The sequence below is a fragment of the Varanus komodoensis genome, unplaced genomic scaffold (genome assembly GCF_004798865.1).
Source record: "Varanus komodoensis strain SLA01 unplaced genomic scaffold, ASM479886v1 scaffold23, whole genome shotgun sequence".
NCBI lineage: Eukaryota > Metazoa > Chordata > Lepidosauria > Squamata > Varanidae > Varanus > Varanus komodoensis.
The window spans coordinates 17,959,290-17,975,796 of NW_025335627.1; the positions used below are offsets into that span (position 1 = coordinate 17,959,290).

At 41.0% G+C, this 16,507-nt stretch overlaps 1 protein-coding gene across 11 annotated transcripts in view; it reads right to left on the reverse strand.

Moving 5' to 3' along the window:
• The window catches only part of ADAM23 (ADAM metallopeptidase domain 23), a 193,302-nt gene that overhangs the window by 149,906 nt on the left and 26,889 nt on the right, over nt 1-16,507 (reverse strand). For all 11 annotated transcript variants that reach the window (XR_006414921.1, XM_044432108.1, XM_044432104.1 and 8 more), the window contains exons 3-6: nt 15,162-15,238; nt 14,206-14,269; nt 12,525-12,607; nt 1,642-1,705 (exon numbers count right to left, since the gene is read on the reverse strand). Coding sequence is in view for 10 of the 11 variants with exons in the window: in XM_044432108.1 (XP_044288043.1) it covers nt 1,642-1,705; nt 12,525-12,607; nt 14,206-14,269; nt 15,162-15,238 (288 nt within the window). In the remaining variant the exon portion in view is untranslated. The remainder of the gene's footprint in view (nt 1-1,641; nt 1,706-12,524; nt 12,608-14,205; nt 14,270-15,161; nt 15,239-16,507) is intronic.

Consider the following 16,507-nt stretch of genomic DNA (forward strand, 5'->3'; position numbering starts at 1 on the left):
ATACAAATGCAATAAGTACATAAATACCTTCTAAGAACTCTATAAAACTTAAGAACTCAAGAATCTTTTACATTAGTTACAGCCAGTAGTTTTCCTCTCATACATTCAGTTATTTTTCTGTCAAACAGCACCATTTCTAGAAATGCAGGTGAAGAACACCCCCCTCACTCACTCACACACACACACAGTGTTAGGAAAATGGTATAACAGAAGTACAGGACAAATCAACCAGTAAATGTCCTCATAAAGCAGGTTTGAGGCACACTTTAGACCCCCTACTGATCCCCCACATTCCAAACAACACAGAGTGTTTCTTTCATCCTTGATGCTTCCTTTAACTGCTTTTTATTCCTCTACCACAATCCTATTTTCTTTGTTAGCCTTTAGCCTTGCCAAGCCTTCTTCCTCATGCATATGTTGTTGCTAAGCTCTTTGTTCTGCTGGCTTTCTATGTGCCCCTTGGTTTCTCCAGAGCTCTCACTTAGCTGCCTTCCATCATTTTTCCGATGCAGTGTTTATATCACATTTCCATTCTACATTCAATTGCATGTGTTATCACAAAACTGGTCAGCCATCTTCTTCATTAAACAACATTTAGATTTTATTGCACAGGATTGTATTATCTAAAGAAAATGAGCATTATTCTAAGCTGAACTATTCTTAGCTAAATTATTTATGGCACATATGCAAGAAGCATTATTTTATACTATATTGAAAGCAGTGTGAAATCATTGTTCTGATTTCCCAGACCTTCTCAGAAACTAGGGTGCCTAAGGCTTTCCTCAGAGACAACTACCATATTTTTCTGACTTTAAGACACCCCCATGTTTAGGACGCCCCACACTTTTCATACTGATCTCTGAGCGAGCGAGCAGCTAGCTGCTGTGTGTGCATGTGCCACCTCCCCCCCCGAGCCCACCCGCCTCCCCCCCCAAACGCACCCATGTTTCTCCCCCGAGTATAAGACACCCCTCCATTTTTAGGTAAATATTTTTAAGAAAAAGTATCATCTTATACACAGAAAAATATGGTGTTTAACAGAAATCTTTACCTGCTTCACACCAAGAAAAGTGAAGGCCATGCTACTTGTGCTTAAGAGAACCCACAATTGTTAAGTTTAACTCAGTTATACAATACAAATATGCTAATATACAAATAAAATAGTCAGGTAAACTAGGTTATGGTCTGTACATCATAATTAGGGCTGGAGAGCTACCAAAATTTCACTCATTTCAATAGGCTTACAAAGTATAATAACCACAGAAAGTGTATCTTTGGCTTTGAGATCCACGATCCAACTTGAGAAGACTCGAAACTAGCCTTGTTGAATCTCATGTCAGCACTATGACTGACTTAGAATCCCAGCATGAATTTACTTAACATTCAAGTTCACAACATGTGGGCTGTGTATCAGTAACAGGCTTTTTCGTTCTTTTTTAGAAAACAAATGTATTATTCAAAAGACATGGTATAAAAATTTCCAGCAGAAAAATACTCAAAATAGTAAATATTTTTACTAAATAAATACATAAGATGCATCAATCTGTTTAATATACTTCTGGCCTACATAGTTATTATCCTCTATATAGATACATCAGCAATACACCAAAACAAGATCTGCAAAGGTCGGTATTAACTTACTTTACTGTGAATCAACTCCAAAGGCTCTATCAAGTATATGTACGTACTATCTTCAAACATACCACTAAAATATAAAGAAGACATAAGAGCTCTAAAATTTCAAAGAAATGGGTCAATGAGATTACACAGTGTATACCTTTGTAGGAATACCAATAAATGTTCAGACTGAAATATCCGAGTGCTCTGCACCTGCACACAGCCTCTCTTCAGGAAGTTTGCATAGCTGAGAAGTGGGAATTCTTCCCCCATTGTTGGTACTGGCATATTACAATGTTTCTTGCCCATTCCCTCAAGTCACTCAAGACCAGCATTGTGGCCTCAGGTAAGATGGAGGACTGAACCAGCCAACCCTATCATGAGTCAAAGACAACTAACACCATATTGTATGGTGGCAATGTTCAAATGACACCAAAGAGGGGATGGATTGTGTGTATGCACAGAGGATCACTCAAAGAACAACTGCTACAGAGAAGCAACGTGATTTTCTTCTTTGTGGTCGCTGTGCATGACACATACGGGGCAATCAACAAGCTTACCTTCCAGAGGCAAGTCAGTAGAATTACCAAAGTATCAAAGAAAGAATCTCTCTTCCAAAGAAAAAATCTGCTCTAGCACACAGACTGAACCAGCAGCGTTTCATAAATATAAACAGGATAGACCATAAGTCTGGTAGAAGAATTTCCACGTGGAGAGCAGAAGAAGCTGCTATTACTGGAGTGAGTGTTTAACATTCCCAAAAGCTACAAGCCAGCTAGCTGACATGTCAAGGGGATTGCTTGTCCACCATTCTGAAAGTGTCTGCTAAAGAAAAACTTTAAATAAATAATTAATAAATGCTACCCAGGCTAACAATGTCTGGTAAAATACAGAAAAGCTCTTTCTTTTTGCCACTGTAGCAAATAAACAAAATCTGAGAGTGGCAGAATGATTCAGTCCTGGATTGACAGAATGCTAGTGCTTGGTGGATATCCAATTTGTGTACAGCAGCTGTCCAACTGAGTAAGAAGCAAAAACAGACTTGCAATATAATAGGTTGCTTAACATGAAATTCTGAAACTACTTTAGGAAGAAATGAGGAGCCTAGTTTTAACACTACCTTTGCTCTATGAAAAGCTATGGAGAGAGAGTCTACTCTGAGGGTGCAGCTCTTGCTGGAATGGTGGACGTATTTAATTGCCTCTAGAAAGGCTACCTTCCAGGATAGGAGGTCCATGTTGTTTGTCACCATGGGTGCAAATGGTCTTTTATGAGGGGCGTTCAATGTATTCTCAGTATCAGCATGAAGAAAAAAGAATAATAAATTGAAATCATTTTTATTTTTCAATGTAATCCCCAATAACTTCAATACACTTATTACATCTAGAAATTGACTTTTCAATTCCCTATAAAAAATACCCTTCCTCCTTGTCTAAAAAAATTGCGTTAATTGCCTCCTTGAGCTCTTCATCGTCAGAAAATCGCTTTCCACGAAGATCTTTGTTTAAATTCGGGAATAGGTAGTAGTCACTGGGGACCAGGTCCGGGCTATAGGGTGGGTGGTTTATTTCTTCGAAACCACAGTCTCACACAGCAGCCTTTGAAACACGCGCTGTGTGAACAGGCATGTTGTCGTGAAGAAGCAACACACCTGTGGTCAGTTTTCCCCGCCTTTTTCTTTAATTGCTTCTCTTAAATTACGCAGAGTGATTGCGTAAGATGCTGCATTTATGGTTTCAACTTTTTCGTGTACTTGATCAATAAAATTCCCTTTGAGTCCCAAAAACACTGTGACCATGATTTTTCCGGCCGATGAAGTGACTTTGAATTTCTTCGGAGGGTCAGCACCTTTTTTATGCCACTGCATGGACTCCTGCTTACTTTCAGGGTCATAGTGATGAACCCAAGTTTCATCTCTAGTAACAATCCGGTCGAAAATACTTGATAGATCTTCACCACGGAGCTCTAAAAACTCCCTACAGCACTCGACTGGCACTTGTTTCAGTGGTGCCATGAGCATTCGCGGCACCCATCTTGCACAGACCTTTGAAAGGTTAAGATGGTCATGAAAAATAGTAAATATGGTACCAACGGATAGGTTTGTCATCTCTGCTAACATTTTTTTTTTCGGGCATCTTCCAATACAAGTTTCTCAATTTTTTTCACATTTTCTTTCGTAGTGGCAGTAACCAGCCCGCCCGAGCGAGGGTCATCTTCAATGCTTTCTCTGCCCCTTTTAAATTCACTTGACCACTTTTGAATAGTAGATAATGAAGGTGCAGAGTCCTGGTAAACAGCTACCATCTCTTTGTGAATGATTTTTTGACTTTTTCCTTGTTTTGTGAGGAACTTAATCACAGTGCAGTGCTCGATTTTCTTCAACATTGTTGCATCAGTCATCATGGTCATCTTTCACTGAGGATTACTAAAGAACTAATTTCAAATTATTTGAAATTTTGCATGTATACCCTCAGATGGCGTCATTAGCTAATGAAATAATTAAATTACCCACATCAATAGCAAATCAACCCAATACCGAGAATACACTGAACGCCCCTCATAATAAGATCTAGCAGGACAACTGGCAAACACCAGTTAGCAGCTAGGGGGCTGTCATGCCTGATGGCTCAACAGAGACATCGACTCACGAGAAAGAGTCAAACATTCACAATGAGAATCAGGCATTAGAACAAGGGGACTTATACTTGGGGCCCAGTGCCCAAAAGGGCCCCCTGCAGCCTGACTGGGACTGCTGAGCAAGTAGCCCCCTCACACCCTGACTCTTTGGCTTCTGAGCAAATAGCCTCCCCACATCCTGACTGTGAGGATTCTGAATGAGTAGCTTCTCCTCATCCTGTCTCTGAGGTGACTGAACAAGCCCCCCCCCCCCCCGCCGCCTCCTGACTCTGAAGCTGCTGGGCAGAGTTTAGGAGAACAAGACGACATAACAGTGAATTTGGCAGACGCCCAACTTAGGAGGAGTTTAAGGTGTCTAGATCAATTGCGGCTGGACCAATTGAAAAGACAGGACAGAAGTTTGTCCCACGCACGAGCAGAAAGACGTCACAGGAAAATCTTTTCCCACATGGGCTTCTCAGATACTTCAGAAAGGAGGAGGCAACTGTGTTGCTAGGAGCTCTCCACTAGAGCTTATCTGTTGCATCGTAAATCTTGTAGAAAGTAGCAATAAAAGTCTTTAGTTTTATGGCAGGCTGCTGTGTAAGTTAATTGGAGACGTGAGTTACGACCTCACGACAGGGGCATGCTGGAGGAACAATGTCAGGAAGTCCACAGAGGAAAGGCAGGTTGCTTTCCTGTAACTGTCGTTCTTCAGTCGAGGAAGACTGAAAAGTATTCCCTTGAGAAGGCTAAGAAAGGCAGTTTGCTCACCTGTAACTGTCGTTCGAGTGGCCATCTGTGCATTCACACCTATGGGTGCTGTGCCTGCGCAGTGCCTGTAGCTAGGAAGATTCAAAAGCTTAACGGTTTTGGTGGGAACTCTACTCCCCTCCCCCACCCACAGTATAAGAAGGCAGAGTGTCCGCCATTTCCCCAGTCTACTGAAGACCAACCATTCACCCCCAAGTGGAGGCTGCAAGCATTACACATTCATATCATAATTAAATGAGCTCTCAATGAGGCACTTGCAAAAACATGCAATCGCATACCCAAGCTGGTTCAGTAAACCCAATCACCGACACCAAGTGGGGCCAGTGGGTGGTTTGTGTGAATGCAGTTGGCCACTCAAAGAATGATAGTTACAGGTAAGCAACCTGCCTTTCTTTATTGTGGGGTACAGTATCAAACTTGATTTTATATCTGAGCTCCACAATGGACAAAACCCACTGATCAGATGTGATGGACTCCCAAATGGGGAGTCAATTCTGCAGACAATCCCCAAAAGGAAGAGGGAAGGGTAAGTTTAGGAGCAGAGGATAGGTTCACTCGACCCGTCCATGTTGCTGCTTATTGGAGTCAGGGCGGCGACGACCCTGTAGATAGCGCTGAGCTGGTTGTTTGTGATTGCACTGCTGATGGGTCTGGAACTGCTGCCAGCTGGATTATTGCGGGTATGATTGATACCGATACTGAGGACAAGACCAGAACCACTTATGTCGACTCTGGGCAGGAACTTCCATACGCCAAGTGGTGACATGAGCCTCATGGATATTCTTCAATTTGTGGTCCGTCTTCATGTTGAACAGCCCAGAGTCTTCAAAGGGCATGTTCTCGATCCTTCTCTTGGTCTCGTGTGGGAAGTTGCAGCTCCTGAGCCAGGCATGGCGACAGAGAGCTACAGCACCAACAAGGGCCCTCGAGTAGCAGTCGACATGATGCCTCGCCGCAGAAGGTTGTTGAATGGCCACCTTCATCGCCTCTCAAGTAAACATGCAGGGCAGATGCCTTTGCTGCCCCGGAAGCAACGCCATGATGTTCTCCAACTTCTGCATCAAGAAGTATTGATATCTTGCCAGTGTCGCCTCATAGTTGGAAATACAGAGGCCGAGACCCACGGCGGTGTAGATACAGTGAGCCATCATGTCAACTTTTTGCCCTTCCTTCTCTAGAGGAGTGGAGTGTTCCCTTGTCTCCCGGCCCTCAGACGACTTCATAACAATAGAGTTGGGCTTGGGATGACGCGGGAGGAATGGGATAACTTGTTCCCGTACCCTGTACATTGACTCATATCACTGTGAAGTCTGTTGCGGCTGGTTGAGGAACTGCCAGAATTCAGTCATCGCCTGACACAGCATTGTAGTCAGAGCCAGAACAATGGCAGAAGATTGTTCCTTCTTCACGATGATGTAGAAGTTGTTGTTACTGAGATCGAAACGGTGCTGGGCTTCGATCTCCAGACTCTAGCCAATCGAGCCATCAGTTCCCCAAACATAGAGTATGACTCCTCAGGCGAGCTAGGGCCTTGCATTGTAATCACCGCGTCCAGTGAAGTTGATGCTGCATCTGAGTCCTCCGAATCAGAGTCATACTAGAATGGAGGACTGGAAGAGGAGTCTGCCGGTGAGGAAGGGTGCCAGGGTTGAACAGCTGCTGACATCGAGGGAGCCTCTCTCGGTATTGGAGACGAGGTGGAACGGTGCAGGCACATGGATGGGTAGTACCTGTAGGGTGGGTAGTCATCCCGAGGCTTCTGATGGGAGACTCCATAGGGCATCTGCACCCAGTCTCCAGAAGGCCGACCGGATGCACGCTGCAGCTGGCTCACCTGCAGGCAAAGGCTGCGGATTTGGTGAGCGTGCCGTCGGAGGGGCCATCTGAGAGAAGTCCCAGATTTCTCCATCAGAAATTAATCCCGGTAAGGCTGCCTCCTGATGGTCCAGTGACAACAGGGCCAAGGTAGCGATCTGCTGAGGGGACCCTGGCAGGGTCACCTGCATGGGCAGCTGAAGGCTAGGGCTGGTCAGTGTCAGCATCGATGCCGCGGTCAGGACCGAAAGAGCGGACGATCCCGAGTCTTGACGATGCAGCTGGTTGGCCTTCTTCAATTTACGGGCCGCCTTATCCGCCCTGTCTTTTTTGGCCTTCTTATGGATTGAGGACTTATCAGAGCGGCCATGCTTCCTTTTCTCCTTTTGTTTGCGAGGAGAGAGAAAAGTGTTGGGCCTCTGGCAAAGTCGCTCAATCGCGAGACGGAGGCGCAGCTGAGGCAGAGGGCTGCAAAGGAGGCTGGCCGCAAATTGGTTGGAGGCGGCCAGAGCCTGGTCCCAGAGTAACTTATGCAGGCAGTTTTCATGGTTTTTGCAAGCCTGCTTAGTAAAGGCCTGACAATGGCCGAACTTATCAAGTCTGTGGCCCTCTCCCAGACAGAGAAGGCACAGATCATGTGGGTCAGTGGGGGACATGTTGGCCCCTCATTGGGAACACTTGTGGAAAGCTGCACGCTGAGCCATCGAGGGAAAAGAGGCTAGCAAAGTACAGTGAAAAGAGTAACGATAGAAGTGTTTATTTTTTTGTATATATATTTTTTTCGGGGGAGGGAAGGGAAAAGGGGATTTTGAAAGAACTTCTAAATGGGGGAGGGAAGGTAATGTAACTTGGAAGGGAGATCTTAACGAGAATCTAACACGAGAAAGAGAGAACAATAGAAATGCTTAAAACAACAGCAAATATATCTACAGCAAGAGACGAAAGACTCAAGGCACAGCGAACTGTGGTTGCAAGAAGACTGGGGAAATGGCGGGTACTCTGGGATGCAGAGTTCCCACCAAAACCGTTAAGCTTTTGAATCTTCCCAGCTACAGGCACTGCACAGGCGCAGCACCCATATGTGTGATGCACAGAGGCCGCAATGAAGAACCTTAGGACCAGAAGGTAGGCAAGTCAAGTGTTGTCCAACTGATGCCAGGAATATACAAATCAGAGTAGCAGTGCTTGCATCAGCAGCCTAACTAGTGGGCAAACTGCAACTGTGGCTGCCATGCAACTTAGGACCTGATGAACTTGGAGTACTGTGATAAAAGGTTTCTTGCCCAACTTGTTGGTGAGGCTGATCAGAGCAAACACCCTGGATTCCAGTGAAAAAGTTCTTGTAGTCATGCAATGAAAGCAGGCTGCAGTGTGCAGGATTGTCCAAGAAAGAGACAGAAGATATTTTTCTTAATTATACAAAGTCCTAATAAAGTCTAGGTAGCATCAATGGAATGGAATACGAACTCCTTAGAAGGAGCAACAATCAGTCAGTTGCCTAAATAATGTTAAAGCTGAACTCCTTGTAGGTGTATGTGGGTATGAACTGTGGCCGTACATTTTGTGAAAATCCAAGGGCTGTACATAGGAGGACTGAAAGATGGAAAGTGTCATTTCCTATTTGGAAACACTGATAATGCCTGTATGACTCCTCTATCAAGATATGAAGATAAGCATCTTTCAAATCTATGGAAGAAAACTTATCACCTTTGTGCAGCAAGTGTAGAATATTCTGTAGTGGGACCATACCGAATTACTATGGTATGCTGAAAGAACAAACATCCTGGAGATGCAGGATGAGTCAAAGCTATCAGGATCAGTCAAGCTATCCATCCTGTTTCAGTACTCTAGAGTATAAAAATAAAAAAAACCTTGTGCAGTTGAGAAGGAACAGATTCTATAGCATTCTTCAAAGGCAGTGAGTCTACCTCCACAATCAAGGCTTTAGATGATTTAGCATTTATGATGCTGAATAGTGGGAGGATATTGAACTTGATCCTTTACCCCTATTCAACAATGGCTAAGACCCAAGAATCTGGCACTGTTTTCCATGTGGGAAGAAACAGAGACAAACAACAGCTTCAGATGGGGGCATAAGCAAGAGGACTAGTTACAGAGAATAGTCAACACAGACCCATATCAAGGTCCATTCCTTTATGCCCACTGTCAAATTTGAGAGTCAAATCCCAGTGTCTCAATTGAGAAGCAGACTCTCGGCAAAAAGCAGACTCTCGGAAGTCTGTAAAGGGTGCATTAGGTCAAAACCACTCATGAGCCCTAGAAAAGAGTTATTGGTTTAGTCACATCCATCTGGCAGTTGCCCTAGCCACCTATTTTTGGTCTTCTGGGAGGCAATCACAAAGGGAGCCTATATTGTCCCATAGAAAAGGTTGGTAGCAGGCCATGGTGGCCTGATAATTAGTTACCCAAAGATTATGTGCAGAAGAGTAGATGCACCTTTCCATCAGGTCTAGACAGCAACCCTCTGTTCACTGGAGCAAAGTGGATGTAACAAGATCTCCCTTGTGTCAACTCAACAATGCTCAAATTTGAACTAGGGTGCAGAAAAAGAAATGCCACTTCTTCTGGATTCTATACACATTTCCAGACACTTTGGTGTAGGTATCACAGAAAGGATGCTCCACAACTGCCATACTATCTGCAGGAGGGAAGGACACATCCATACAGACCAGCACTGAAAACCCATCCATTGGCTGTTGTGTTTCTAGGCCCAGGGGTTTGGTCATGCAGAGGATCGGTTCCAAAAGTGAACATGTCTTCAGATGGTGATGAAGGATCCTGAATATCCACAGTTGCTTCCAGAGAAGATAAAGATGGGGTCACTGATAAGCACGAGGCTGAGAATGATTGGTGCTGGAGAGAGGAGAAACTGGGTACCTCTAGAGCTGAGGTCAGCGACAAGGGCTGTTGTACTAGAATCAAGCTGATCGTGGCTTGGTCAAGTGGATGTCATTGAAAAGATGCAGCTGGCTGTGATGTCAGCACAGGGACTAGCAGAATATTGATTCTGCAGAGAAGCATTCCTGTTCCTGGAATGAAGATTTGGCATGGAATTCCCACTGGTATCAAGTGCCACAATTAGAGATGTATGAAGAATCAATTTGGGGGTGGAACCCTGGGCTTAGCTTCCTGGATCCTAGCTAATCTGGCAAGCACAGACAGCATTTGTGGGCACTTACCACGAACTGAGTCCCATGTGCTGTTCAAGCAGTGCCCCTTCTGTGCCCAGTGTTATCACTGCTGACTGAACCAGATAAAGAATGTTGGGAATAGTACCTGGCACAGCTGTTTGCACTGCCCCTTTTCTATGCTTGGCATTGTTGCTAGCAGCTGCACTGGGCACAAAAGCAAGTAGGTCACAAGGAATGGCAGCTGCTCTTTGGGCAGCTGCACCTGATGGGAAAGACTGCCAGTTGTACAACTGCATGTCTGAAAGTATTTACAGACTTCCTCTTGGCTCAGCTTGCTTTGCAGGACTGAGCCAAGCATGCGAGCAAGTCCATGGATGCTAGAGCGTCAGTTCATGTCACAGTAATATTCTCAATCTTGAGGATATCCCCATGTATCATAATAGCTTTGATAAGTTATGATAAGTTATTACCATTCCACACATCAAACACAGTCCAACAGAGGAGAACGAGAATGCTGTCTGTGTCATTCAAGCCCAGGATGTCATTTTTGTTGATATCATTGAAATCACATCCTACCGATGTGATACTAAAGCTACAGAAGGAGGACATAGTGCCAGTTGTTAAGGAGGTAGATAACAAGTCACCGTTGTCATATAATGAATTTTGCCATATCCACTATCAACAGGGCCTTACTCCAAAGATCCACTCTCAAGTGGTCTGACCTGTGCCTTTGAGCCATAAATACCTATGATCCTCGCCAAACCAAAAATGGCAGCGAGAGTGCCTATCAGTTGGTGGGAGTTAATTCCCATACCACACACACTTTCTGAAAGGTGCCTTCAGTGTCATGTAGCCTTAGAAGAGCCAGAGGGGAAAGGCCGGAAATAAAGGGGGGATAAAAATGAAAAAGGTAACAGAGTTTAATAAGAAAGTGATGGAGGAGTAGTAAGGAGAAAAAAATTCACTCAGGTGTTGATTATGGGTGAATTTCCTGAAGCTACCACAATGGCAGTCAAAAAAGAACTGAAGGAATGGGCAAGAAATCCTGTACCAATAGTGGGGGAGTGGTTCCTGCCAAAACATTATCAGCTATGGAAACTTCCTGAAGACATGCTCAAAGCAGGCACAGAGCTCATAAGTATATATACTGTTTTTGTACATGACTCCATTTAAAAATACGTTTGAAGGACAGAAACAAATATTTTCAAACCAAAACCAGAATCAAAGGAATATTATAGTCAGAAAATGAATAAGTGGCCTAAATAGTAAGTTCTATAGCCAAAATGTTTAATGGTACATGTTGCTAAGAATCAAGAAGAGCACTAGATAAAATACAGTCCTAATTTCACATGAACAAAGCATACTGCTCCTAGACTAAAGCATAAACAAACAATGAGTTCAACTGCACATTCTTCTCTTTCCCTCCAGTATTTATTTATTTATTTATTTATTTATTTATTTATTTATTTATTTATTTATTTATTTATTTATTTATTTATTTATTAAAACATTTCTATGCCGCCCCTTGCCGTAGCCTCGGGGCGGCTCACAACATAATAAAATACACAAAAGTCAGTCTAATTTACTAAGGCAGTTTCCCATGGTATTATAAAATGAGTTAAGCACTCTATGAAACTATGGTTTCCAATTCAATATTGCAGAGAACACTTTAAAAATTCCCACCTTGGATGCCAAAAAAACCCCACTGCTTACCAAACAAGGATGTTCACTCTAAAGCTCAGTAACAGAGAACAACAAAAAGTCTTCAAGATTATTTATTTATTTATTTTTATTAAAAGCTTTTATATGCCGTCCTTTATATAAATATCTCAGGACGGCTTACAGTACTTTAAAAGAACAATTTAAAACAACAACTTTCAATAAACGAATTAAAACAGTAATAATGTATAACATAATAAACAGCAATTAACACAAAGTGAATCACAAAACAGAACAAGAGAGACTGTACATTAAAATCTATTGCTTTAAAATGCCATTTAAATAAAAAGGTTTTGACCTGGCTCCAAAAAGGGTAGAAGCTTTTAATGTACAGTCACTACATATCCCTATAATAATTATTCCCATTACAAACCCTCCCACCAAGGTTCTTTTCCCTTGACTCAGGCTCATGCCTGGTTTGAGGGTGTGGTGGGGGAAATATCAATTTTAAGTCATCACAAGAGAAAACATTTACAGGAAACTAGAATGCAGAGAAAAGGTTAAGCACTGCCTTCTCAACCTACCAATTCTCATCAGCAAATGTGTCTAAACTGACTCAGATTAACTTCCAAGAACTTATACTCAAGGGTGGGATGGAAACACAGGTTTCAAATTATTCCAATTATTTCCAAAGATGAGATAAATTAATATTAATCATTCAGTAGCATCAACATCTTAAAAGATCCTACAGTGTATCTTAGTTTTCCTAAGAGAGATGGATGGGATTACTCTTGCTCACCTGGACTCAAGATTCTCAGCCATAGCAACAACATAAACTAGCAAGATAAACCAGCAATGAGTAAAATACTGATCAATAATATCAATACATACTGCAGCCCATTGCATGTGGAAAGTGCAGCTTTGGAGTTCTTGATACCTCTGGTGTTCCCGTGATAGTAACAGTGTTCTCCTCCCTAAGGATTAACAGAAATACTTTTAAATAGGCTACTGCATGTCCATAATATCAAGGAAATGATCACCGAATGTATGGTTTAAAGCTATACAGGACAACAACAAAAACTAGGTAAAGAGTTAGTATGTCTTTTAAAATGCATTTTCGTATGATACATCAAGAATATAGTTCTAACTGAACTATACTGACTTAGGCTGCAATCATATATACACACACACTGAACCTGACAGAATACAGCAGAGTTCACTATTGAGTGAGCAGGCACAGAATTTTGTTGCCAAGTAACTAACAATTCAGTTCTTCCAAATGCTGTTTGAGTTTGATAAGGATAACATATCTCATTGTTAGTCTCTTAACAATTTAGTGAATTGCTTCATGTAAGCAAAATGTTAATATGTTTTGTACTGGATATTATTAGCTGACCTACTGATATTTCTTCTGCTTATTTAATTTCTGTTATGTTTTAAATGAACTCTGATTGAGTTAATGTTGTATTATACTTATGGCTAATATATTTGTTTTTATGAACTGCTTTGAGCACAATGTACTATGGGAAATGCAGTATACATATAAATTGGTTATGACTATATTCTGATGTGGTGCCCTTGAGGAATTGCAACAATCTACAACATGACGTTGAATTATAGAAGAATCAGCTTCATATGATATATTTTTCAGAATCAGAACTACTAAAATACAGGCATCATAACAGACTGTAATTCTCTTAAAAAGGAACACAGCAATGTATTCAGTAGATGGAATTACCATACCATTAAATGGCATGGAGTATGCATCTCCAATTTGTCTGAGACAAGTAGTTATATTTAAATTTTAAAACTTGTGTTCATTTTTTTAAAGCAGCAACCATTAAAATAAAATGATCACCACAGAGTATCTACAACAGGTAGAGGTAGGTCAGGAAGAACAATTTTATAATTTCATATCTTTTCTGTAACTTCCATAGTGCTGATATTAGGCATCCAACCTTTCTGTACTCTTGCAGTTATCCATATGATACAGCAGATACACCAAGCCTGTCCACAGTGCAACAGAGTTATGTGACCATGTAGGCCTGTTTCCAATTAGCAACATAGAATCTACATGCAGTAACATTTGATGCAGTCCCAGGGCTTCTACACTGTTTCCTCCATCTCTTCAATATAACTAAAAGACTACATCTAAATGATGGTATTTCACTCAACACAGGATTTCTGTTAAATATTCAAATAATCAATTATTTCCTAGACTATGCACAGTAACTGAAGCAAGAATGTAGCTATATAAACACAACATTCATCTCTGATATCATCATTCACAGAAGTGATCAAGATTTTTTAAGTTACAACAGCTCTTATATCCCAAAGGATTATTTTTGATCATTATAAGATGCTTACAAATAACACAGAGCAGAATTTTGGGGTAGTAGCTAATCTATAACTTTATATATGCATGTATTTGTGGCAAGCACTATGTACATACATGTTGGCATAAGACATTTCACATTTCACTACATTTTGGTTTCTTAGGGCATTAAATGTGTTAAGCTATAAAACAATGACAACAAAAACATTGATCAGCCAGGATAGTTTTCTACACTACCTTTGAATATTGTGGTTTTCCATCTTCATAATGAATTTCCACATAATCAGAAGACAATAAATCACTGCAAAGAAAATATTTTGAGGAAACATGATTCTAAAATAACAAAAGAATATCCGATGTCATTATTATCACTGTGAATCTCAATGCATATGTATTTGAAATTTCAAAGTAGATTAATTTTACTCTATACTACCTGAAGAATAAAGAGAGAAATCCCATGGTCCCTGAAGAGTGACCCTAGGAATGTTCCAGGGACCATGTGAAAGTGCTCCTCTTCCCCCAGCCTCTCATAACTGTTGCAGAAGGAACTGCTTTCAGAGATCACAAAGCAGTACAAATGCAGCAGGATATGGGATACTTAAAAGTCTCCAAGTTAGAATGCTTCCATGGAACTAGAGCACAGTCTGTAATACTGTACCCTAAATGTACGCAAGAAACATTAGCATTTGTATTCTATCTTTCCAGTGTTCAATGTGGCTTACAACATATTTAAAATATCACAACACTATGAAGTCAGTGCAGCCAACAGATTAAAACAGTTTTTTAAAAGTTTGATGAGTCAGTAAATCAACTTTAGTCATCAGCTAAAAGCCTGTTGTAAAGGAAAAATCTTAACCAAATTATAAAAGGGCAGTGGGGGTTGGGCATACCGGCTGAAGAACTAATAAATATAAGTAAAATACTGTTTAAATGATGGTAGAGAGCAGATAAGATATAGAAATAGAAGCTGGAAAATAAACAAAAAGATAGCAACAGATGTGTCAACTCCAGCCTTGCTCCAATACTACTATTCTTCATTTGTTGTATGCATAATCTCTTTACTGAAATATCTAGGGGATCCTCACTGTTGCTTTACAGTCTAGAATAGCTAATATTTTAGGAAATAAATGCATGATCATTTCTTGCAATTACAACAGAGTGTGAGCACTATAATAAAAGGAAAAATAACTTACTTATTCAGGGATAGGTCAAGAGTAAATGTAGAGCCAAAGGCTTCTATCTGGAAACTTGCCTGAGCCAGATGCACAGCCTGAAGATAAGAATGGAAAGATGTGGGCGCAGGGGAGGAAGACACATGAATAAGAGAAGCTTTGTTATTTTGACATAAGCCCAGTTCAGTTACATAGTTTCAGTCATCATAAGTACAGTAAGCTTGCTTAATTTCAAGCACATTTGGGGCATCTACATGTTGAGATTAACATGTTAATTTTAACATTGATTGTTATAATCTATATACAATACCATAAAGTAGGAACTAGCACAGAAAAACTCTGCTGCATTCTATTTACTTCATAAATTTAATTTTTCAAGATTCATAAGAATTATTATAGGTATAAACAGCACAAGACACCAGTTCCTAATAAAAGTAGGAATTTCAGCTGCATTCATGATTAAAATGTTCCAACTCTAACATTCTAACAGATATTCATAAACATCTACCCAATCATTAGAGAGTCAGGTTCTCCTGCTAGCTGGGATACTGCAGGTGAATATACCAGAGAGAAACTTTATAGATGCTGACACCACACAGAGTTTCTTGGGCTCCTTTGCTACTACACTGTAAATAATCACTTTCTGTGGACCATTCAATAGAGGACAAGTAAATTGTACCTGAGCTGATTTTATCAGCTAGTTTTTTAAAAAACCGACCTACAGCAAGGTATTACCAAGACTGCCTAGCCACCTCTGTTTTCAAAGGGAATGCAACCCAATCCTGCACAGACTGAATCCCTATTTCCTGATGTGCTTGTCTACTGACCAGATTCATCTCTGTCTTATCTAGATTAAGTTTCAACTTGCTTGTCCTCATTCAGTCCATTACTAAAAAGACTGATTTATAATAACTGCTTTACTTGATTAAGATGAACAGAGACACAGAACTGGGTGTCATTCCATGTTCTAATGGCACCAAACTTCCAAACTTCTCTCTCCCAGCAGTTTCATGTAAACAGTAAATAACAGAGAAGACAAAGTTTCATGTGACACAAAATGAGAGGACTCTAACAATTTCCAACAGTTTGGTTTCAACTTAAGGAACTAACTTTGTAAGTTCTTCAAACAATTTGACATTTGGTAGTGGTTGTATATAAAACAAGCTACTGCAAATCTGGCTACTTTCAAACTTTTTGAAACTGATTGTTTAGAATTAAAAATCACTGTCTTATCTCTGTAGGTAAGCAGAAGCAAAGTTCAGGACATACTAAGCCAATTTATACTATGGCCTTGATAATAATAAAGAATAGCCACCACTGTAAACTGGTTTTGTCTGTTTTCAGTATTTGAAATTTATAGGATTGCT